The 23,621-nt window shown below is 44.4% G+C and overlaps 1 protein-coding gene across 1 annotated transcript in view; it reads right to left on the bottom strand.

The window, feature by feature from the left end:
- The window catches only part of rhpn1 (rhophilin, Rho GTPase binding protein 1), a 127,804-nt gene that overhangs the window by 35,406 nt on the left and 68,777 nt on the right, over nucleotides 1-23,621 (bottom strand). Inside the window, exons 4-6 of the mRNA XM_085992502.1 lie at nucleotides 20,835-20,879; nucleotides 10,569-10,644; nucleotides 5,025-5,102 (exon numbers count right to left, since the gene is read on the bottom strand). Of these exons, the coding sequence (XP_085848628.1) occupies nucleotides 5,025-5,102; nucleotides 10,569-10,644; nucleotides 20,835-20,879 (199 nt within the window). The remainder of the gene's footprint in view (nucleotides 1-5,024; nucleotides 5,103-10,568; nucleotides 10,645-20,834; nucleotides 20,880-23,621) is intronic.

Genomic DNA, 23,621 nt, shown 5'->3' on the forward strand with positions numbered 1-23,621 from the left:
GACCAGCTATCCAAATCAATGGTGGACATCGAGGTAAACGGGTGCGGGGTTAAATGTTTAATTGACAGTGGAAGCACGGAGAGTTTTATCCACCCTGAACTAGCACAACAACTCTCTCTAACGGTGGTCCCTGCTCGGGGCACCATCTCTATGGCTGATAAAACCCAGACATCGACCATTATGGGTTACTGCGCGGTACAATTGTCCGTTAACGGAACTGTATACGATAATTTTAAATTACTAATCATGAAGAATCTATGTGCGAGCGTGATCTTGGGCCTGGATTTCCAGTGCCACCACCAAAGCATCACGCTCAATTACAGTGGGTCCCAGCCACCCCTCAGTGTGCGGTCTGGCTACCCTGAAGGTAAAGCCGCCTTCGCTATTCGCGAACCTTACTCCCAACTGCCGGCCAATAGCGACCAAAAGCAGGAGGTACAGCTGGGAGGACAGGCGGTTTATCGCGACCGAGGAAGACAGGCTCCTGAAGGAGCGCATTATCAAACGCAGCAACAGCCCGTGGCGCGCCCAAGTGGTGGTGGTGAGGGGTAGCGAGAAGAAGCGGATGGTGATAGATTATAGCCAGACGGTTAATCTATACACCCAGCTAGACGCCTACCCGCTACCCCGCATATCCGAGATGGTGAACCAAATCGCCCAATACCGGGTGTTCTCCACCATCAACCTCAAGTCAGCGTACCACCAGCTCCCTATCAGACCAGAGGACCGCCCGTACACCGCCTTCGAGGCGAACGGACGCCTCTACCAATTCCTCAGAGTCCCCTTTGGGGTGACGAATGGGGTCTCGGTCTTCCAGAGGGAGATGGACCGCATGGTCGATGACCACCACTTGCAGGCAACCTTCCCCTACCTCGACAACGTCACCATCTGCGGTCACAACCAGCAGGATCACGACTCGAACCTCGAGAGGTTCCTGAAAACCGCACAAAAACTCAACCTCACCTACAACGAGGACAAGTGCGTTTACAACACCACGCGCCTCTGCATACTAGGCAGCGTGGTGGAGAATGGGGAAATCGGACCAGACCCCGGCCGATTGCGACCCCTACGGGAGCTCCCCCTGCCCAACACTCCCAAAGCCCTGAAAAGGTGCCTGGGGTTATTTTCTTATTATGCCCAATGGGTCCCCAACTACTCCGACAAAGCCCGCCCCCTCTTGAAAGCATCCTCTTTTCCGCTCTCTGCTGAGGCCCACGCCGCCTTCAAAAGCATTAAGCGGGATATTGAGCGGGCCACGCTACAGGCAGTGGACGAGAACACTCCCTTTCAAGTGGAAAGTGATGCGTCTGACTTTGCCTTGGCGGCCACCCTCAACCAGGCGGGGCGGCCCGTAGCTTTCTTCTCGAGGACCCTCCAAGGGCCCGAGATCAGACACTCCTCTGTGGAAAAGGAGGCCCAAGCCATCGTGGAGGCAGTGCGCCACTGGCGCCACTACCTAGCCGGCAAACGCTTCACCCTACCAGCGGTCGGTAGCGTTTATGTTCAATAATAGAGGGGGAAGATTAAAAATGATAAGATTCTCAGGTGGCGGATCGAGCTCTCCACCTTCGAGTATGACATCATTTACCGGCCAGAGGCCCTTAACGAATCCCCCGACGCCCTCTCACGAGGGATGTGTGCCAGCGCCACCGGGGATCGGCTACAGACCCTCCACAACGACCTCTGCCACCCAGGGGTCACACAGCTGTTCCACTTCATAAAGTCCCGCAACTTACCCTACTCGATTGAGGAAGTTCGGTCTCTGACCAGGAACTGCCGCACTTGCGCTGAGTGCAAGCCTCGGTTCTACCGCCCAGATAGAGCCCACTTAATCAAAGCTACACAGCCCTTTGAGCGGCTCAGCTTAGATTTCAAGGGCCCCCTCCAGTCAGTCGACCGCAATGTTTACTTCCTGAACATTGTGGACGAATACTCCAGTTTCCCATTCGCCTTCCCCTGCCCAGACATGACCAGCGCCACGGTCATTAAATGCCTCAACAGCCTGTTCTGCCTGTTCGGTATGCCGAGCTACATCCATACGGATAGGGGGACGTCCTTCATGAGTGAAGAGCTATGCCAGTACATGCTGTCCAGGGGGATCGCCACGAGCCGTACCACCAGCTACAACCCCCAGGGTAACGGCCAGGTGGAGCGAGAGAACGGGACAGTATGGAAAGCAGTCACTCTAGCTCTAAGGACCAAGGGCCTCCCTATCTCCCGCTGGCAGGAAGTCCTCCCAGATGTGCTCCATTCGATACGGTCACTATTGTGTACTGCCACTAATGCCACGCCTCATGAACGAATGTTTGTCTTTCCCCGGAAATCCACCTCAGGCGTATCCATGCCGTCATGGCTCTCCACCCCAGGTCCGGTATTTGTACGAAGGCATGTGAGGGGCCACAAGACTGACCCCCTCGTGGAGTCAGTGCACCTAGTCCACGCCAACCCCCAATACGCGTATGTCCGGCACGCCAACGGAAGGGAGGACACCGTGTCCATAAAAGACGTCGCCCCAGCCGGTAACGACAACAACCACGACAACAACAGCAACAACGATCACAGCAATTCTTACCCACCCACTATCCTTTCACCACCCCCGGAAGAACATCGACCAGCGGTGCCCCCACCAACTACCCCTTCAACAACCCTGGCGGCGCCCCCGGCAGAGACCCAGGAGGCCACCGGGGACACCCAGCCGACACCCGCGGCACCACAATAGCTACGTCGGTCACAGAGGACTATCAAACCCCCGAACAGACTAAATCTGTAGAAGGGGTGAATGTGATGAAATATGCCATTCATCAGGCACTGTATTCCCTGTGTTTAGTTTAGTTTCAGTTTCATTTCCTTACCTGTATTGTATTGTGTGTAGGGCTCCGCCCATACCTGGCCCCTACTTAAGCAAGCCCCAGCGTGTCTCACAGCAGTACAGCAGATCTCTGGATGAAAGACACTTCTCCAATGTGTATTACTTTCTGAGTTAATAAAAGCCTTGCTTTGCTCCGTTAACGTCGAGTCTCGGATTCATTGAGGCACATCAACTAGCAATGTGGTGAGAGTGGCTTCCAAGGTTGCAGAAATCATCTGCAAACTCCTGAAAGCTAAATCTCTGCACAAAATGGTGTCAACCAGAGCCATTCCCTTAGGCAAGAAAGAAGGTGTAAGGTGTGAGTATTTATGTGCTGTCACTTAATGGCCACTGAGCTTCCTTCACCGGTGAAGTTCCCGAGGTGCGTGAATGCTTTGCGCAACCAGTTAAAGTTAAAGCTTGATTTTAAAAGGGCAGTTAAGGGTCTGTAAACGAGCAGTTAACTACCTCAATGAGGTCGCCTGCCTCTCCAGAGCGGATCCGTGGCGCACCTGGAGATGCGCCCCAGTGAAAGGCGGAAGTCGGTGGGATGACAGCAGGTTCCCGACAGTCAATTTCAGCGCTTATAACTGCCGACCCATTCCCAAACCTGCGCTCTCCAATGTGAAAATTCCAGCCTTAATTTGGGTCTAAAAGGTGTTTTGATTTTCATCAAAAAAAGTTAAATGTTGCCTGCACATCAGCAACATTTTTTCAAATTTTCACATGGAAAGAATAATTCACTTCATAGCCAGTCTCTTCAGACTCCATAATCCAACAATTTCCCCAGTTGCGAATGCACAGGTCAAAGGGAAAAGACTAAAACCGAGGCTTCTTAAATGAGAAGAATTTAACTTAAGTGTCCTATGCATTCTTAAATTCCATTTCACAATATTCAGCATGCGAACTAGATATTTTTTTAATGAAAAACATACACATATTTTGAAAGTTACTAAGAATCAGCAGGTTAATAAAGTATTGTAAATGGGCATTCTTTTAAACACACAATGCCACATATGGTGTGAACTCCTCAATAAGTAGTTTTTAATACTTGTATAGTTACTGACTTATTTAAACATTAGTATTACCATAGACCAATAAAACAATAGCAACCTTGGCACTTCCCCAGAGCTAAATGATTAAAAAGTCCAAATTGTGCAGAGTACTCAATTATTTTTCCCTCCTCCTTTTCCATCGATTTTCTCCTTGCTGGGATATGATTCCCTAGGTGCAGGCTACCCTCTAGTATCTTGTCCAAGTGGCTATTCATGTGCAAGACTAAACAATGAGTGCTGGCCGGCTATTTAACCATTAGGGCTATGACAGTCGAGCCCAATACTGTTGAAAAAGCAACTTTTAGTTATATTTATGTAACATAGAAAAAGATCCCAAAAACTTCTTCACATAGGAGAAAAGGAAAAGGCCTAGCCATTTAGGGAGGGTTGGCAGAGATGACCCAATGCTTGGTTGAAATTATATCCTTTGACAAAGCTTTTAAAAAGGTAGGGAGGGAGGTGGAGGGATTTAGGGAAGGAGTTCCAAAGAGTAGGGCTAAGGCAGTCAAAGGCTCTACCACTGAATGTGGAGTGGTTGCAGGACAGAGGCAGAGGACTGGAGGTCATGGGAAAGAGATATTACACAAGAGACGGTTGCAGAGATAGGATGGGAGAGATAATGGAAGGATTTGTAGGTGAGGACAAGAATGTGAATTCAATCCATTATAGGACAGGGAATCAGTGCAGGTCAGCTAGAAGGGTCATCCGATATCAACACATATACTCCAGCAGGGCTTGCTGGATAGCGATCAGGAATAGGAACCCTGGCTTAATTTATTTCCCTTGCTGAGGCAGGGAATTCAGGCGAACTGTTGTCCTGACTGAAATCAGCTAACCATTGGCATAGAGATGTCCAAGATAAGGGAGTGAAGGGTTATGGGGATCGGGCAGGGAAGTGGCTTTGAGCCCAAGATCAGCCATGATCTTACTGAATGGCAGAGCAGGCTCGAGGGGCCAAGTGGCCTATTCTTGCTCCTATTTCTTATGTTCTTATGACCTTAGACCATTGACCCATTAGTATACTGCTTAGTTTTGGAATAGTTGAGTTATTTCCTTTTGCTGGAACATATTCAGTTTGCTGGAACATATTCCCCATCATTCCCCAAAGCCACGCAACTAACCTGCCGGAGGTCCATAAGTTCATTCAGTTCCTTTTCGTACTTGCAGCCTGCTTCATTGTAGTGTTCTTCAATAAGATCCTATCAAAAATAGAAAGCAGGACACTTAATAGAATTATTTGAAATTTACTTCCAAAAATGTTTCCTTATGTATCTGTATATAAAATTAAAGTACACAGTCAGAAACAGATAGGGACAGATGTTTGAAGAAAAATGACTTTGACCTTACTGAGTTAGCTGATCTCACTGGAGGGCATTACAACTGGCCAGAATGTCCCTGGCCTAGCAAGATGAAAAAAAAAGAAAAATCAGCTGGGATGCCTGCTCCTGATTCCTATCTCCTGCTAGAAAGTAACATGCAGGAATGTCAGGTGAGAACAGGATCATGTGCAGCTGTTGATACACATTTAAGATTCGATGAAGGACGGATACTTCGATGAGATACTGGAGGACATTCAGCACCATTGAACTGTACCCAATATGAAATACCAGCTTAAGATGAGGTGAGAGGGGTGGGAGTGCTCCTCCCGATCCCACATTTAAAGGTGTGGGCCATCACTCCCCTACACTCCAATGCTCTCCACCCCGCCCCCACCCTGGCCTCCGATGTTCACCACCCTGGACTTCACTTACCCGAGTGCTGCTGTGACACCAGCAGTGGCCCGATCTTGGTTTCCTCTTCGCTGGCTGGCTGTTCGCACCAAGCTGACTCTGTTGAAAGGAGGCCCGAGGCCCAATATCGGGAGCGTCTCGGGTCTCACCATGCTAGTGTAGGGAATGTAGCACACCCATTTCTACCCCCATCTGTTTTAGTGATGTTGGTTGAGGGATAAATGTTGGCCGGGACACTGAGAATTCTGCTGCTCTTTATATAGTGTCATGGGATCTTATATGACTGCTGAGAGGGCAGACAAGACTCTGTTTAACATGAAGATGGCACCTCCGTCAGTACAGCGCTCCCCCAGTATTGCACTGGTGTATGTCAGTTTAGATTATGTCTGTGAAATGGGGGGTTGAAGCCATGATCTTCTGATTCAGCAGCGAAAATGCTGCAGGTTTTTAATTTTGTTACTGTTTGTTTACCAGAGTTACTTATTCATTTACTGGCAATGTGAAAGATGTCATTATTTATCCACTCATGTCCAATTTGGGCTTTAAATGTACCTCACCTGCAAGTAGGACTGCAAACTGTGAGTTCCTGGGAACAAGTAGGTGCAGCTGGCACCTGCATTTTTCCACGTGGTGTGGTACGATTTCATTACCACCACTGTATGCCTGTAACATTTGCTGGGTGGAAGCTAGGGGCTTCTCAACAGGGAAACTGATTAAAAACTGTAGAGCAAACCTTGGACTTTCAGAAGACTTTCGACAAGGTCCCGCATAAGAGATTAGCATGCAAAGTTAAAGCACATGGGATTGGGGGTAAGGTACTGACTTGGATAGAGAACTAGTTGGCAGACAGGAAGCAAAGAGTTGGAATAAACGGGTCTTTTTCCAAGTGGCAGGCAGTGACTAGTGGTGTACCGCAGGGATCGGTGTTAGGACCCCAGCTATTCACAATATATATTAATGATTTAGACGAGGGAACTAGATGTAATATCTCCAAGTTTGCAGATGACACAAAGCTGGATGGGCGAGTGTGCTGTGAGGAGGATGCAGAAAAACTCCAGGATGATTTGGACAGGTTGGGTGAGTGGGAAAATGCATGGCAGATGCAGTATAATGTGGATAAATGTGAGGTTATCCACTTTGGTGGCAAAAACATAGGCAGATTATTATCTGAATGGCAATAGGTTGGGAAAAGGGGAGGTGCAACGAGACCTGGGTGTCCTTGTGCACCAGTCACTGCAGGTAAGCATGCAGGTGCAGCAGGCGGTTAAGAAGGCAAATGGTACGTTGGCCTTCATAGCGAGAGGATTCGAGTACAGGAGCAGGGTACAGGGCCTTGGTGAAACCACACCTTGAGTACTGTGTGCAGTTTTGGTTGCCTTATCTGAGGAAGGATGTTCTTGCCATGGAGGGAGTGCAGCGAAGATTCACCAGACTGACACCTGGGATGGCAGGAATGACGTATGAAGAGAGATTGGGTCGATTAGGCTTATATTCGCTAGAGTTTAGAAGAATGAGAGGGGATCTCATTGAAACTTAAAAAATTCGAACAGGACTAGACAGAGGAAGGATGTTCCCGATAGCAGGTGAGTCCAGAACCAGGGGTCACAGTCTAAGGATAAGGGGTAAGCCATTTAGGACCGAGATGAGGAGGAATTTCTTCACCCAGAGAGTGGTGAACCTGTGGAATTCTCTGCCACACAGGGCAGTTGAGGCCAATTCATTAAATATATTCAAGAAGGAGTTAGATATATTTCTTAAGGCTAAAGGGATCAAGGGATATGGGGAGAAAGCAGGGACAGGGTACTGAATTTGGATGATCAGCCGTGATCTCATTGAATGGGAGAGCAGGCTTGAAGGGCCGAATGGCCTACTCCTATCTTCTATGTTTCTAGGTTACTTTGTGTACCTTCTCGTGGCCTGGAGAACTATTGGCATATCATTTGTGAAAGAGCACCTCGAAGATTACAAGGTCGGTTCAAATGGAGATGGCCTTTCAGTCAATTTTACCTCAGCCTTCTATATCAATCCTAGTTTCCCATTATAGCATCTAGCTGTTTCTTAAATGAGTTCAGAGTCCTGGCCCCAATCACCTTTCCTGGCAACTTGTTCAAGCTGTTCATACATCATCTGTGTAAAGAAAGAACTCCTGTATTTTTCTCTTGAATTTACCTTACACAACCCTGAGCCTGTGTCTTCTCGTCCTGTTGTCCTGGCATATCTCAAAGTATTGTTTTGGATTGACGTCTACCCAATTCCTCCACCTATCTATCTTCCTGAATGAGCATAGTGAATGGTGTTAGAAGGGAATATAAAAAAGCACTGAGGGCTACATCACATGTTCTTGCAGGATTTTTAACAACCTACCGTCCTTGATTTATTACTTAGGAATGATGCAGTGACTGATCTTTGAGCAACCGGTCTACCAATTGGCATAAAAGTCATAGGTGCGGCTTACACTGATGTGATCACTTCATCAGATTTTATGATAAGTAAGTGACAAGGTCGCATAACAAAATAATTATCTGTTAAATTGGTTTTAAGCAGCAATTAACTGCATGTCATGTCTTTGTTTCCAGAACTGCCTTAAAACTCACAAACAGAGAATCATAATGGTGAGCGCAATGGGAAACCAACTCATGGTTTCAAAGAGTGAAGGTACACAGGTTTAAATTTTCACTCTGCTGGGTTCCTGATTTCAGGAGCATTTAAGGGGAAGCTAGGTAAGTACACAAGGGAGAAAGTAATAGAATGATATGGTGACAGGGTGAGACGAAGCAAGGTGGAAGGAGGCTCGAGTGGAGCATAAACCCCGCATAGAGCTGTTGGGCCGAATGGCCCGTTTCTGTGCTGTAAATCCTATGTAAAATCAGAAGGAACAGTCAAGTAGTCACTTTGATGTGTTCCTCAAGCACAATTGCCAAAAGCTCAGGCACAGGACCAGGTTGTTTACCTGACCACATTCTAGTTTGCAGGAGTTGTGTAGCCAAGTGAAGCTTGAGAGAGAGGCGGGGCAAAATGTAGTGATTTCATTTCTTGTAAGACACCAAAGCAGAAGATAAAATATTACAGTACTATCTGCAGTGCTCTTTGACACTTTGATAAGAGTACACTTGCAGTATCATTACCACCTTTGACTGCTTTTTATCAGTCATCTGTCACAATGATTTAAATCCATCTTTTGTAAAGAGGGCTGGATTTTCATTCAGAAGTCGGGAAGGAGGCGGGACTACAACTTTCGGGTTTTAGTCCTGCCTCCATCGAGATGCAGCCAATCCACACGATTTTCACTTGATTGACCTTGTTGAGCCCGCCCAGTGGGCTCAGCAGGCCAATTAAGGGCCATCCGGCAACAGGTGACGTCACAGACTGAAATTTCATCTGTCAAGACGTGTTGACAGATGAAATATCAGTGTTTCACAGCTGTTTGAAGCTGTCAAACACTGACAATCTTACTTCTAACCTGAGTCCTTCTACGCAGACTCAGTTAGAAATCTCGCCGGCACAGAAAGCTGCAGGCTGTCACTTTTGACAGATCGCAGCCATTCTGCTTTCGGTGCCGGCTGAATGATGGACTCCCGAAGCCGAGAGGAAGGAAGGCTGTAAAGGTAAGTACAGGTAATTTAAACTTCTTTACACACTTTAGACACACCAAACACACTTACCTTTGCACTCATGCACCCATCACTCACCTGAACACTGACATCTCGACCCCTCCAAGTCCTTCAACCCGACGGCCCGATTCCTCTAACCTGGCATGGTTTGGAGCCATCAGGAATCCCACACAACAACCTTCAAAATAGGGATTAGGCTAAAAACTGCCAGTTAACAGGCAGTTAATTGGCACGAATCCCTTCCCGCCTCGGGTCGGCGGGTCCCAGTGTGGGGCGGGTACCCGCCTCCTTTGAAACTTACATGGAGGCGGGTTTTGGGCGGGATGGTGTCGGGACCCCCGAATTCGGGATTTTAGCCCCCCGCACGCCTAAAAGCCCGCCTCATGGCACACTGAAAATCAACCCCATTTAATCTTGCAAGGCAAAAAAAAAAAATCAGCTTTTCTAAATTCTTTGTGGATGGACATTACAGTCACTGAGGTGAGGAAAGTCAGTACTGGGAGATGGAATATTTTTCTACTATGTTAAACACATAACGTTAGGTACAGGAAATCAAGATAAAGCTCTTCTATACTAACAAGGTGCTTTAATCTCCACTGCACCAGTGTGAAATAGCTATTTTTCACACCTATACTGAGGCTTTAAAGTGAGACGGACACAGATTATCAATTTGGTGCTAATTAGTAGAGTGCTTTGGACTCATGCCTGCAAGGAACTGGGTGAGATTGTACCAAACTCATTTCACTTGAGGCCCTTATAGAATTATAACACCATTCCTTTCTCTATGGGACCAGAGTTCAAATTCAGAATGCTTCTCTCTTCTATGAGTTACGAGTGTAGCTATGAGTGTAGATGAAAATTTACATTGAACCCAATTTATACTGGATCAATATGGATGCAAGCAGCAAACAGTTGAAAAAATGAATGAATACAAAATTATAGTCATCCTTTTTTAAAAAAAAACTGCCCGAGTTGGATTGCTTCAACAGGTGAAGGGTAAAGTTATTAAGAATTGCATTATGTAATAGTGTAGTGGTTAAGGTGCATACTTTACATCTCTGTGGTCACGAGCTCCATTTCCAACAACTGATACCCAAATTTTACCTGCAATATGGATGAAGAACTTCACTGAATATTCAGCTTGAGAGGCTTGTATCAAGTCAGAAACATCCTTAGCGTAACAGGATGGTGAAAGTGAGCAGAAGGAAATCCAGAACCCACTGAAGCCAGGCTTTAACACGGGGAGAGAGGCATGAAGAAAATATTTGGTACAGTTATATTTATTTCGAAGGCTCCGTCACTTTATTAGAAGAAAATTACCAACCTTCAGAGGCATCGTCAACTCAACTTCTTTTGTCTCCTTCAGGCCCAGAGGAATCATGGGAACACTAATAGACTCACTGCAACACAAACAGAGGTTCTCAAATGTTTAGATAATCTCTACTTTCAATTATCACCAGCACTACAGTAACGCTTTCTTTAATTACTGACCCTTTGAATGCCTGATGGCAGATCATGGCTAAATCTATTTAAAGCAGAGTGCTATCTATAATAATGATAAGTCTAACTGGCAGTGTCTGCTTACCACATGTTTGGTTTCTCAAGTGAGAAGAGCACCTATTGTGACCCACCAGTAATTCTGAAATACATATACTCAGGTCACCAGGAAGTCAAGAACATTGCTAGTTATTTTCTCTTAATTCCTAACTTGATTTGTCACTTTTCTTTTATTGTTGAGCAGCAGTAATTACAAGTGACCACCTGAGGAATAACTTCAGAGCAGTAGAATATGGAAGAATATTCCCAAATCAATTAAGTTAGAAAGCACAATATCAAAATCTTACCTTATGTCATTACTGAGTATTTCCTATTCACACAACCTGGGAAGAGTGAATAAAATTATGGAAAGCACTATTTAATGACTAAGGGCGCAGCAACAGGTCGAGGGTGGAAGAGAAGCTTTTAATAAACTTTCTCTCACTCATCACCGTCAAACCATTCCACAAAATGTTGCTGTCCCACAATTCATGCTTTGAGTCATTTTTAATCATTAAAAAGTCAGCAAATGTTAACTGACATTCTGGGAACGATCGAATAGATATCTGGGAAATGAAGCTCAGGATGTCAGTCATGGTAAGGTTGATATTTCGGTGTAACATTAATACAACTATTACCAAGGTACTTTGGACTGAAGGTGGATTGCAGCCATGAGCAATGCCATTATACATTACCCTAAACTTCCCTACCCCTTGCTCATGCAACTTCTCTGCCCTATGACCCTGGCCAAAGTCACGAATGACATCCTCCAGTGACCGTGATTATTGCATTATTCTTCCTTGACCCCAGAATTTGATATGGTCGACCATGCCATCCTCCTCCATGCCCTCTCCATAAATGTCCAGTTCTGTCATATACAACTGTTGTTAAGGCCATAATGCTTTTCCAGTTCTGGGTGCCTTACATTAGGAATTATGCCAAGGGCATGGAAAGGATGCAGAACAAATTCACCAAGATGATGGCAAGGATGAGAAATGTTACTTTTGAGTAGAGTAGAGAAACTGGGGTTCTTTTAAATAGAACAATTGAGTTTAAAAGGAAATCTAATACATCTGTTCAAAATTCTGAAGAGGCTCACTAAAGTAAACTGGGAAAAACTATTTCCACTGTTCAGTCGATAAAGTTTAAGATCATGACCAAAAGGGCGAGGTTAGGAGAGGTTTTTAAAAAAAAAAAAATAAGAGGGTTGTTAGGACATGGAATGTCCAACCAGAAACAGTGGTGGAAGAAGAAACCATAATAGATTTTGAGAGAGTATTGGATAAATATTTGAAAAAGAAAAAGTTAAAGGAGTACAGGGAAGAGCAGAAGAATGGAACTAAGCGGATAGCTCTTGCATGAGCTGCCACAGTTACGATGGGCCAAAGGGCTTCCATGCTGTACTGCAAAATTCTATGTTCAAGGGGGAAAAGAAAGTAAAATCAGAGTTTTCTCCAACTAACCTGCTGCCACACGCTCTCAGAAACCGTCTACAAATGAAGGCAGGGAACAGTTACCGATTTGGTGTCAATTATTTCTTCTCCCAAATAACACAACATGAATGCAAGTACGTCTGAAATTGTTTTCTTGCCCTGGGAATAAGATACAATATTTTTCCTGCCCCTACTGTGGTCCCACAGTTAGTCACTGTTCATTCAGCTCTGGGATCAAATACAGCCCAGATTGCATAAACATTTTTCTCAGTCTGTTAATTGGAACAGCTGGAGAGTTAGGTCATAAAATGATGCCTTGTAGTCCTGTCTTGCTAGAGCAGGGTCTTTGAGAGCCAAGTGATTCTATGTATTTCAACGAGTTCAGAAATAGGAAAAGGTCTGTTTAGTTCTGCTCAGGTTTATACTATAAAATAAAAACGAAATTTTATTCCGCAGATATTTAACACTAACATTAGCCTGTAGGTCTCAATCTCAGATTGGCCAAAATTGCTATCAGTCACACAGAAAACAAAAGGTTTGTAAATTTGACTGGGGAGGGGGAGCAAGAGGGGTAGAAGGAACAGTAACACAATGCATCTGTAAAAAAAAAGAAAAAAAAGCACAAGAAACCAAACAGCAAAATAAACAGAAAGTTTACCAGACTATCCGGTCAGTACTTAGTTAACCCTTTGGTTGTGGCAGGTACATGAAAACTGCTATTTCCTCGCATTCACTGGTTTAGTTTGTTTTCAGCTCAGTGCTCCATGATGCCGAAAACTCCCGCCAATATTACAACTATAAAGCTACTCTATTGCGACTATCTTCATTTCAGTAATATTAACCTGAAATAATAAACATAATTTTAAATGTAAATTGGCCCAGATTTTCCTGGGGACTTGTGCATTTAAATGAGGTATTTACGGCGTAGGAGCCCTTGAACGGTGCAAAAGAAAGAGGAAGTTATGGAGTAAGTGAGGACCATAGCTTGTGCAATGACATATTTCCCGAGACTTTTGCAGCGCTCCGCCATAACAACAGTTCTGGGGGAGGCGGGACCAGTTCAAACCGGACGGTTTGCACCTGGGCAGGGCCGGGACCGATGTCCTAGGGAGAGTGTTTGCTAGTGCTCTGGGGGAGGGTTTAAACTAAAATGGCAGGGGGTTGGGAACCTGAGCAGGGGGACAGAGGAAAGGGTAACAAGGATAAAAGCAAAAGATAGGAAGGAGAAAAACAAAAGTGGCAGTCAGAGAAATCAACGGTTTAAATCAAACATGGCCACAGTAAATAATAATTCCAATAGGTCTAAGAGCGTTAAAAAAACAAGCCTGAAGGTCTTGTGTCTTAATGCGAGGAGCATTCGTAATAAGGTGGATGAATTAGCTGCGCAATTAGAGGTAAACGAATATGATTTCATTGGGATTACGGAAACATGGCTCCAGGGTGGCCAAGGCTGGGAACTCAACATCCAGGGGTATTCAATATTCAGGAAAGATAGGCAAAAAGGAAAGGGAGGTGGGGTAGCATTGCTGGTTAAAGAAGGGATTAACACAAGGATATTAGCTCTCATGATGTGGAATCTGTATGGGTAGAACTGAGAAATACCAAGGGGCAGAAAACGTTAGTGGGAGTGGTATATAGACCTCCAAACAGTAATGCGGAGGTTGAGGATGGCATTAAAAGGGAAATTAGAGAAGCGTGCAATAAGGGCACAGCAGTTATCATGGGTGACTTTAATCTACATATAGATTGGGCTAACCAAATTAGTAACAATACAGTGGAGGAGGAATTCCTGGAGTGTTTACGGGATGGTTTCCTGGACCAATATGTCGAGGAACCAACCAGACATCAGGCCATCTTAGACTGGGTATTATGTAACGAGAAAGGATTAATTAGCAATCTTGTTGTACGAGGCCCCTTGGGTCAGAGCGATCATAATATGATCAAATTCTTCATTAAGATGGAGAATTAAGTAGTTGACTCAGAGACTAGGGTCCTGAATTTAAATAAAGGAAACTACGATGGTCTGAGGCGCGAGTTGGGTAGGATTGATTGGGGAATGTCACTCAAAGGGTTGACGGTGGATAGGCAATGGCAAACATTCAAAGGCCGCATGGATGAACTACAGAATTTGTTCATCCCAGTTTGGCATAAAAATAAAACAAAAAAGGTGACTCAACCGTGGCTAACAAGGGAAATTAGGGATAGCATAAGATCCAAGGAGAGGACATATAAATTGGCCAGAAAAAGCAGTAAACCTGAGGATTGGGAGTTTAGGATTCAACAGAGGACAAAGGGATTAATTAAGAAGGGGAAAATTGAATATGAGAGTAAGCTTGCAGGTAACATAAAAACTGACTGTAAAAGCTTTTATAGATATGTAAAGAGAAAAAGATTGGTGAAGTCAAGCGTAGGTCCCTTGCAGTCAGAATCAGGGGAATTTATAATGGGGAACAAAGAAATGGCTGACCAATTAAATTCATATTTTGGTTCTGTCTTCACAAAGGAGGACACAAATAACCTCCCAAGAGATGTCGGGGAACATAGGTTCTGATGAAAAGGAGGAACTGAAAGAAATCAGTACTGTATTTGTAGGGAAATGGTGTTAGGTAAATTGATGGGATTGAAGGCCGATAAATCCCCAGAGCCTGATAATCTACATCCTAGGGTACTTAAGGAAGTGACCCGAGAAATAGTAGATGCATTGCTGATCATCTTCCAATACTCGATGGAATCTGGAACAGTACCCATGGATTGGAGGGTAGCTAATGTTACCCCACTATTCAAAAAAGGTGGTAGAGAGAAAACAGGGAATTACAGACCGGTAAGCCTGACATCGGTAGTGGGGAAAATGCTAGAGTCCATTATAAAAGATGTAATAGCAGAGCACTTGGAAAACAGTGACAGGATCGGACAAAGTCAACATGGATTTACAAAAGGTAAATCATGCTTGACTAATCTACTGGAATTTTTTGAGGATGTAACTGGTAAAATAGATAAGGGAGAACCAGTGGATGTGGTGTATTTGGATTTTCAGAAGGCTTTTGATAAGGTCCCGCATAAGAGGTTAGCATGTAAAGTTAAGGCACATGGGATTGGGGGCAAGGTATTGACTTGGATAGAGAACTGGTTGGCAGACAGAAAGCAAAGAGTTGGAATAAATAGGTCTTTTTCCGAGTGGCAGGCAGTGACTAGTGGGGTACCGCAGGGATCGATCCTTGGACCCCAGCTATTCACAATATATATTAATGATCTAGACAAGGGAACTAGATGTAATATCTCCAAATCTGCAGACGACACAATGCTGGGTGGGCGTGTGTGCTGTGAGGAGGATGCCGAGAAACTCCAGGATGATTTGGACAGGTTGGGTGATTGGACAAAAGCATGGCAGATGCAATATAATGTGGATAAATGTGAGGTTATCCACTTTGGTGGCAAAAACAGGAAGGCAGATTATTATCTGAATGGCAATAGATTGGGAGAAGGGGAAGTGCAACGAGACCTGGGTGTCCTTGTGCACCAGTCGCTGAAGGTAAGCATGCAGGTGCAGCAGGCGGTTAAGAAGGCAAATGGTATGTTGGCCTTCGTAGCGAGAGGGTTTGAGTACAGGAACAAGGATGTCTTGCCGCAGTTGTACAGGGCCTTGGTGAGACCACACCTTGAGTATTGTGTGCAGTTTTGGTCGCCTTATCTGAGGAAGGATGTTCTTGCTATGGAAGGAGTTCAGCGAAGATTCACCAGGCTGATACCTGGGATGGCAGGAATGACATATGAGGAGAGATTGGGACGATTGGGCTTGTACTCGCTGGAGTTTAGAAGAATGAGAGGGGATCTCATTGAAACTTATAAAATTCTGACAGGACTAGACAGACTAGATGCAGGAAGGATGTTCCCGATGGTCGGGGAGTCCAGAACCAGGGGTCACAGTCTAAGGATAAGGGGTAGGCCATTTAGGGCAGAAATGAGGAGGAATTTCTTCACCCAGAGAGTGGTGAACCTGTGGAATTCTCTACCACAGAAGGCAGTAGAAGCAAATTCATTAAATATATTCAAGAAAGAGTTGGATATATTTCTTAAGGCTAAAGGGATCCAGGGGTATGGGGAGAAAGCAGGGACCGGGTACTGAAATTGGATGATCAGCCATGATCGCATTGAATGGCGGAGCAAGCTCGAGGGGCCGAATGGCCTACTCCTGCTCCTATCTTCTATGTTTCTTCTATGTTTCTCTGTTAACTTTTAACAAATGATTAGCTATTGGCTTCGATTCGCTGCGATCTATTCACATTTTTTTTTTTATTCGTACCTGTGATGTGGGTGTCGCTGGTAAGGCCAGCATTTATTGCCCATCCCTAATTGCCCTCGAGAGGCTGGTGGTGAGCCGCCTTCTTGAACTGCTGCAGTCCATGTGGTGAAGGTACTCCCACAGTGCTGTTAGGGAGGGAGTTCCAGGATTTTGACCCAGCGACAATGAAGGAACGGCGATATATTTCCAAGTCAGGACGGTGTGTAAGTTGCAGGTGATACTCAAAATTATTGATGGCACAATTGGCGTGCTACATGGCTAAGTTTACAGTGTACCTTACAGATCTCGTCGTTGCAGGAAAATCTGAACGATTAAATACTTTATCTGCGTTCAGCTCACCCTTTTTTATTTTAACCTCAGTGTCAACTTTTCTCCTTATTCTAATTTTCATTTTTCCTGCTTTTTAAAATTTAAACTATTTAACTGACCTTCACTTTCTGTCTCCTAGCTCCAACCATCCATTTTGGATGGAGAAGCAACTCCCTGCCAAAAAAATAATTTAAAGGGTTTTCATGACAGATTGTGTTGACTGTCATGGTTGCAGCACAGATGTGGCCATTTCCGACTTTGATATGAAAACAGTTCAAATCAGAAATGTTAGCTGCCAAGTAAACTTGCCAGCAGCTCTGTGACGGCATTGTCATACAAACCAGAAAAGTCTCAGAATCTATCCTTGATTTATGCTGATTTCAGTTAAGGTGGCAATTTGGGCTCTACATTTGGCCTCAGTGCCCATGGGATCATAGAATCATAGAAATTTACAGCACATAAAGAGGCCATTTGGCCCATCATTTTTCTGCCAGCTGAAAAAGAGCTATCCAGCCTAATCCCACTTTCCAGCTCTTGGCCTGTTGGTTACAGCACTTCAAGTGCATATCCAAGTACTTTTTAAATACGATGAGGGTTTCTGCATCTACCACCCTTTCAGGCAGTGAGTTCCAGACTTCCACCACCCTCTGGGTGAAAAAACATTTTCCTCAACTTCCCTCTAATCCATAGGGATAGGGAAAGGGAAAATTAACCAGGATTTCCACTGCTGATTGCTATCCAGTGACATCTGCTGAAGAGTCTGTGTGCAGCAGTCATAGAAGACAGGATCAAGATTAGCTGTGATATTCTCTACAGCTGAATAGCTTGCCAACCCTCACAGACTGGGCTCACTCAAGAATGGTCACCTGGGTGAGGTGGGCCCATAAAACAGAATTAGTCAGTGCAGTCAGGAGAACCTTGGTTAGACCACACTTGGTGCACAGTTCTGGTCTCCATATTATAAAAAATGATATAGAAACACCGGAGAAAGTGCAAAAAAGATTCACAAGGATAATACCAGAACTGCTAGGATATACTTACAGGAAAGGCTGAATAGGCTGGGGCTCTTTTCTCTAGAAAAGTGAAGGCCGAGGGGAGATCTGATAGAGGTCATTAAGATTATGAAAGGGCTTTATAGGGTAGAGAAGATGTTTCCAATTGTGGGGGAGATCAAAACTAGGAGCCATAAATATAAGATCGTCATTAATAAATCCAACAGGGAATTCAGGAAAAGCTTCTTTACCCAGAGAGTGGTTAGAATATGGAACTTGCTACCACAAGGAGTAGTTGAGGTGAATAGCATAGATGCATTTGAGAAGCTAGATAAGCACATGAGGGAGAAAGGAATAGAAGGATATGCTGATAGGGTTAGAAGAGGGGTGAGTGGAGGCATAACTGCCGGATTAGGCCAGTTGGGCCGAAAGGCCTGTTTCTGTGCTGTAGGCGCTAATGATTCCCAGCTTTTAAAAAATTGGGTTTTAGAGCTGCAGGAAGGAAGCGGAGCGCTAAATCAAGTGCTCCACTTCGTTCCTGGAGTGCAACAGGCAGCCGGGGCGGTAGGTGTGCAGCGCTGCCACATTGGAAGGCTCCTCCCCTCCCTTTAAGGGAAGGGCCATCGCTGCAGGCTCTGCAAGGGAAAAACTTACCTGGTCCCCGACGGCAGCCGCGATCCGGCCCGATCAGCCTGATACACTGCAGCAGAGTGCCAGGCTGATCGACTGCTGGCGAAGACAAAGGAAAAAAAGAGAAAGATCATTTCAGAATTTTTTTTTACTTACTTCGGCCATCTCGCCTTTAAGTATCGCCCCCAAAGCGCCCAGCTTCCCGATGAACACCTCCTGCAGCTGCCGGTGTTTTCGCTGCAGAGGGCGGAACCAAAGTTTGGGTCTGGGACGCTGCGCAGCTAGATGACGTCACGATCTCCAGGCGCAGGAGATCGTGGTGCTAGGGGTTACCGCCGCCACGTGAATTTCGTGGGCGGCAGGAACATCGTCGTGCCCGGGCGGTACGTCGTTAGCGCCCCATTATGGGCCCCCCCCCCCCCCCGGAGGCGATAACGGGAGACGTTAAGGAGGCCAATTTCTAGCCCTATGTAATTCTATGCAAGGCTGCTTACTGCTGTGCACTCACAGCAGTAAACATCCACAGCACTGGAAAAGTTAAAATAGAAGTTCTGGCCAGTCCCTTAATGAAGCCCAATGTTTAACATTATTAACCTTGAATCTACAATATATTTCACTGAAAAACTATGTTGCTTGCCTCTCCTCATGTGAGCTATTCGCCAAGATGAGATCATGCCTTGATCAGATTAGTATGGCCAGCATTCAGTAAATGACATCATCCGAAGAAGTAATCCACTGAGTAACAGTGAACAACATAAATCTGGCAACAAAACTTAGGTTCACTTTCAGGACCTTAAACTTTCAGCATTCTGATTCAAAGAAAGGACTCATTACTTATCTAAATGCAAACAGTGTGTGCTCAGTAATTTAGCTTGGCAGATTGGAGATCTCTCCCCCACACCCCCCCCTCAATTTTCTCCTTTCCTATGATAAACTGTTTATATAAAGGTTTTGAAAGTGTCCATCACACACTGGACATCGCACTTTGTATAAAACACCAGCAAATCGGAACCGAATAATTACAACTGTACAAAAAGAGAAGGAAACCCTGGCATTTCTGTTTTGGTGACTTTGAGAATAACCTAGCTTCTCCTCAAATGGGGAACGGAGTAGCTGAGTCTGGAGAAACGTCCAACAACAATAATTTGCCTCTATTTGATGTCTGAACCTATTTAGGCCACTTCCCCAAAGGAGTATAAACACTGGACAGGTTAGCAGCTAAACATCACAACTGTGCTCCAAGTGCCTGATCTGGAAGAAACACTATGTGAAATCAGCCGATAAATAATACTTGCAGTTATATAATGTTTAACAAGTCAAAATATTGTACATATTTTCATGCAACAAATTTGTTTTGGAGTTCTCTTGACGGTGTTATTACTGGAGTAGGGTTCCACAGGTTCCTGAAGCCCTTTGGTACCTTGTCCAAGCCCAATTTTTCATCTAGGAGCCTAGACACTGAGCATTGACACGTTATATGAGTGCAGAGAGCATCACAGCTGAAGCCAATTTGGTTCACCGGACATCCACACATACTTTTCAGCAGCACCACTAGATTGGACTAAGGAGCAGAAATCCTAGATGACTTTTCCCACCTCTAGCACAGGGAGGCTGTGTCCAACTGTAGCCCCGAATAGGTCAGCCAACTCGTCTCATACCAGAAATCAAATGTGGGATCTTCTGGTCTGCATAGCTGATAGCATAATGAACGGTGCCTTTTGATGACTAGGGAGAAAACTAAGTTTATAGGTAGCGCTTAAACATGTAAAACAAATATCAATTAAACTGCAGCAAAACACATTTCTGTGGAAGTGCAGTTAGAAAGTTGGACAGCTGCTTTGACTTAGATGTAACAACAAATGGTGATAACCACTGTTAATGCCCAATGAAAATTTGAAGAGAACTTAATGGATAGGACCACATAATCTGAAATAACAGAAAACGGATGCTGCCTGGCCTGCTGAGTTTTTCCAGCGTTTTCTGTTGTTATTTCAGATTTCCAGCATCCGCAGTATTTTGCTATTGTAATAAGATCTTCATCTGTATGTAATCCTTCATTCTTGCTTTGAACGCTGGCTCATAACCTAACCTGAACTGTGCTCTAATGGGTTGCTGGGGACAACTGGAGGATGAAAAGAAATTGGTCACACCCATCTGACTTCCACTGTAAATCCTCATCATAGCTACTGTAGACTTGCATCCTACCACTTTGGCTATATCCTAGAATTCGATTAGCTTTATTAAATTGCTTTATCTCATTGTCTAGACATTGAAATGGATGTATCATCTATACTTTCAAGACCTAAAACTTGCTTGCTAATTCAGTTCCATGTATTGTAAACTTATGTCTTTAAACTGGTAAAATAGAAAATCACACAGGTAACACCCACCTGCTTGAAAAATTCTGGGACATCTGTTTCAATGAAGCATTCCCCCTTCAAAAATAAATACTTAATTGAGAGCAATAAAATGCAGCATGACAGACAAATAAAGACAGTGAAAGAGACAGCAAGAAGTAAAAGCTTAAAAGTATTGAGGGAGATGGGTGAAGTATTCCTGGACTTCATCTCCTTAACACTGCATATATAGGGTTCCAAATAAGTGCAACCAAGAATCACAGCTTGGAGTTTCATAGCTTAATTTACCAAATAAAATGTTCACCTACTCAACATTATATGTCACTGAAATCCTAGTACTAACACAGAGAGACGAGGCATCTTCACTTCACTGTCTCCTCAATACTTCAATTTACAAGATCTGCTTGGCAGGTGACAATCAAACCAAAAGCCTATAGGATCTTCCCCATCACCCCCAGTTTGCTCCAAGTATATTTTTTAAACTTGTACCATGAAAGATGGGCTGATGCCATAGCTTGTTAATATGTCAATTAGTTGCAGCACAGGAAGGCATGACAATAACTCACTCCTTTAATTTAAATAGGTGTAATCTGAATTCTAGGGGGCAGAATTCCCTTCGAGCGTCAAATATGCTTCAGAAATAAGATTTTAAGAAAAAGATGGAACACATTAAGAGAGTTTAAATGACCATCGCTTTTCAAGATAAAACAGGCCATTAAATGATTTAAAAAAAAATATAGTTTGATTTCGGACATCCATTAACATGATCACAAGATAATTGCAGATGAAGTTCCTTCTCCCAGGAAAACCCTAAGGTACCCCTATTGCAGCATCCAATTGTTTCTCAAATGATTCTAGGGCTTTTGCCTCCATTATTCCGTCTGGGAATCCAATCCATGCATTGATCACTGTGAAGAATTACTTCCTCATCCTAAACTTACCTTTTACTAACGTGAACCTGTGTTCCTTTTGCTACTCAATTTATTTCAAAGCAGTTTTCCAGCTATTTCTTTTCCATAATCATAATCAACTTTATTGTCATTGTTAGTGCACAAGTGCTGTACAACGAAATGTAGGCTTGCGGCTCCCGAGAGTGTACATTTAGATTCTCTCAGATGTCTCCTTCCTAGGTTAAAAAGCTCAAGTTTCTCCAATCTATCCTCAAAACTTAAACTTTTGGCACTAGGTATCAGCTTTGTTCTTCTCTGCACTGCCTCCAGTGCTTGAATATCTCACTCGTGTCTTGGTGAACAGAACCAGACACAGTATCTGAAGGATGTTCTGACCAGAGCACTAGACAGTTTGATTTAGACTGACTCTGACTGGTATTCTACTGTTTCAACTATACAGTTTAATATCCTATTGACCGTGTTGATTGCTGCTCTGCATTGGTTGGATACATTGAGTGTGGGTTCTATCAGACTCCTACATCTTTTGCAACTTAATCTAAGCTATTTCAATACCAGAGTGCTGCAGCACCCATTTTTCCATTTGATGTACATTACTTTACACTTGTCTGTATTAAATTTTATCTGCCATTGTTTGGCCCACTTAATATGTTTTATCCAACTCATTTTGTAATTTATGAGCTCCTCCAATTCCACTGGTCCTCCTAGTTTGGTATATTCTGAAATTTGACCAATTTGTGCAGAGTTTCAAATTTTTTAAATATTCATTCTTAGATGTGGGTGTCAATGGCAAAGCCAGCATGTATTGTCCATCCCTAGGTGCCCTCGAGAATGTGGTGTGGCTTTGATACAACTGATTGGCTGGCTGGGCCATTTCAGGGGGCAGATAAGAGTCAACCATGTTGGTGTGGGACTGGAGTCACATAAAGGCTAGACTAGGTAAGGATGGCAAGTTTCCTTCCTAAAGTGAACCAGTTAGCTTTTTATTTCCAGATTTTTTTTTTACATTAAACTTAATTCAATTTCTCAAACCACCATGGTGAGATTTGAACTCTCAGTCTCTGGATTATTAGTCCAGGCCTCTGGATTACTAGTCCAGTAGCATTTCCTGGGCTGACCATTTCCATAACAATCCAAGTCATTTCCTCCAATTAAACGCTGGGAAGGCTGAAGCCATCCTCTTTGGCCCCCACCACAAACTCTGTGCTCTCACCACCGACTCCATGCCCCTTCCTGTCCACCATCTCAGGCTGAACCAGACTGTTCACAAACTGGCATTCTACTTGACCGAGCTGAGTTTCTGATCCCATCTCCTCTCTATCACAAGGACAGCCTTCTTCCAGCTCCACAACATCACCCAACTCTGTTCATACGTCAGCCCATTTGCTGCTGAAACCCTCAGCTATGCCTTTGTCACCTCCTGACTTGACTATTCCAATGCTTTCCTGGACAACACCCTATTCTCCACCCTCCATATACTTCAGCTCATCCAAAACTCAGCTACCCGTATCCTATTGCAGATGTTCTTGCTGAACTACATTGGCTTCCAGGTCCGCAACATCTCAAATTTAATATTCTCATCACTGTGTTCAAATCCCTCTGTGACCTCACCCCTCCTTAATTCTGTAACCTCCTTCAGTGCTAAAGCCACCGCGCCCCCCCCCCCCCCACCTCAACTCTCTGTTCTTCTTACTCAGGCCTTTTGTGTACCCCCTCCCTTCACCCACCATCAGTGGCTGTGCCTTCAGTCATCTGGGCCCAATACTCAACAATTCCCTCCCTAACACTCCTTCTCCTCCTTTAACACCCTCCTCAACCGCCACCTCTTTCAGCAAGCTTCTGGTCATCTCTCCTAATATCATCTCCTTTGGCTTGCATGTTACACCTCTCTGAAATTGCTGATGCTGTAAAT

This window comes from Somniosus microcephalus, chromosome 7 (assembly GCF_052327205.1).
Source record: "Somniosus microcephalus isolate GS21.2 chromosome 7, FLI_Smic_1.0, whole genome shotgun sequence".
Classification (NCBI taxonomy): domain Eukaryota; kingdom Metazoa; phylum Chordata; class Chondrichthyes; order Squaliformes; family Somniosidae; genus Somniosus; species Somniosus microcephalus.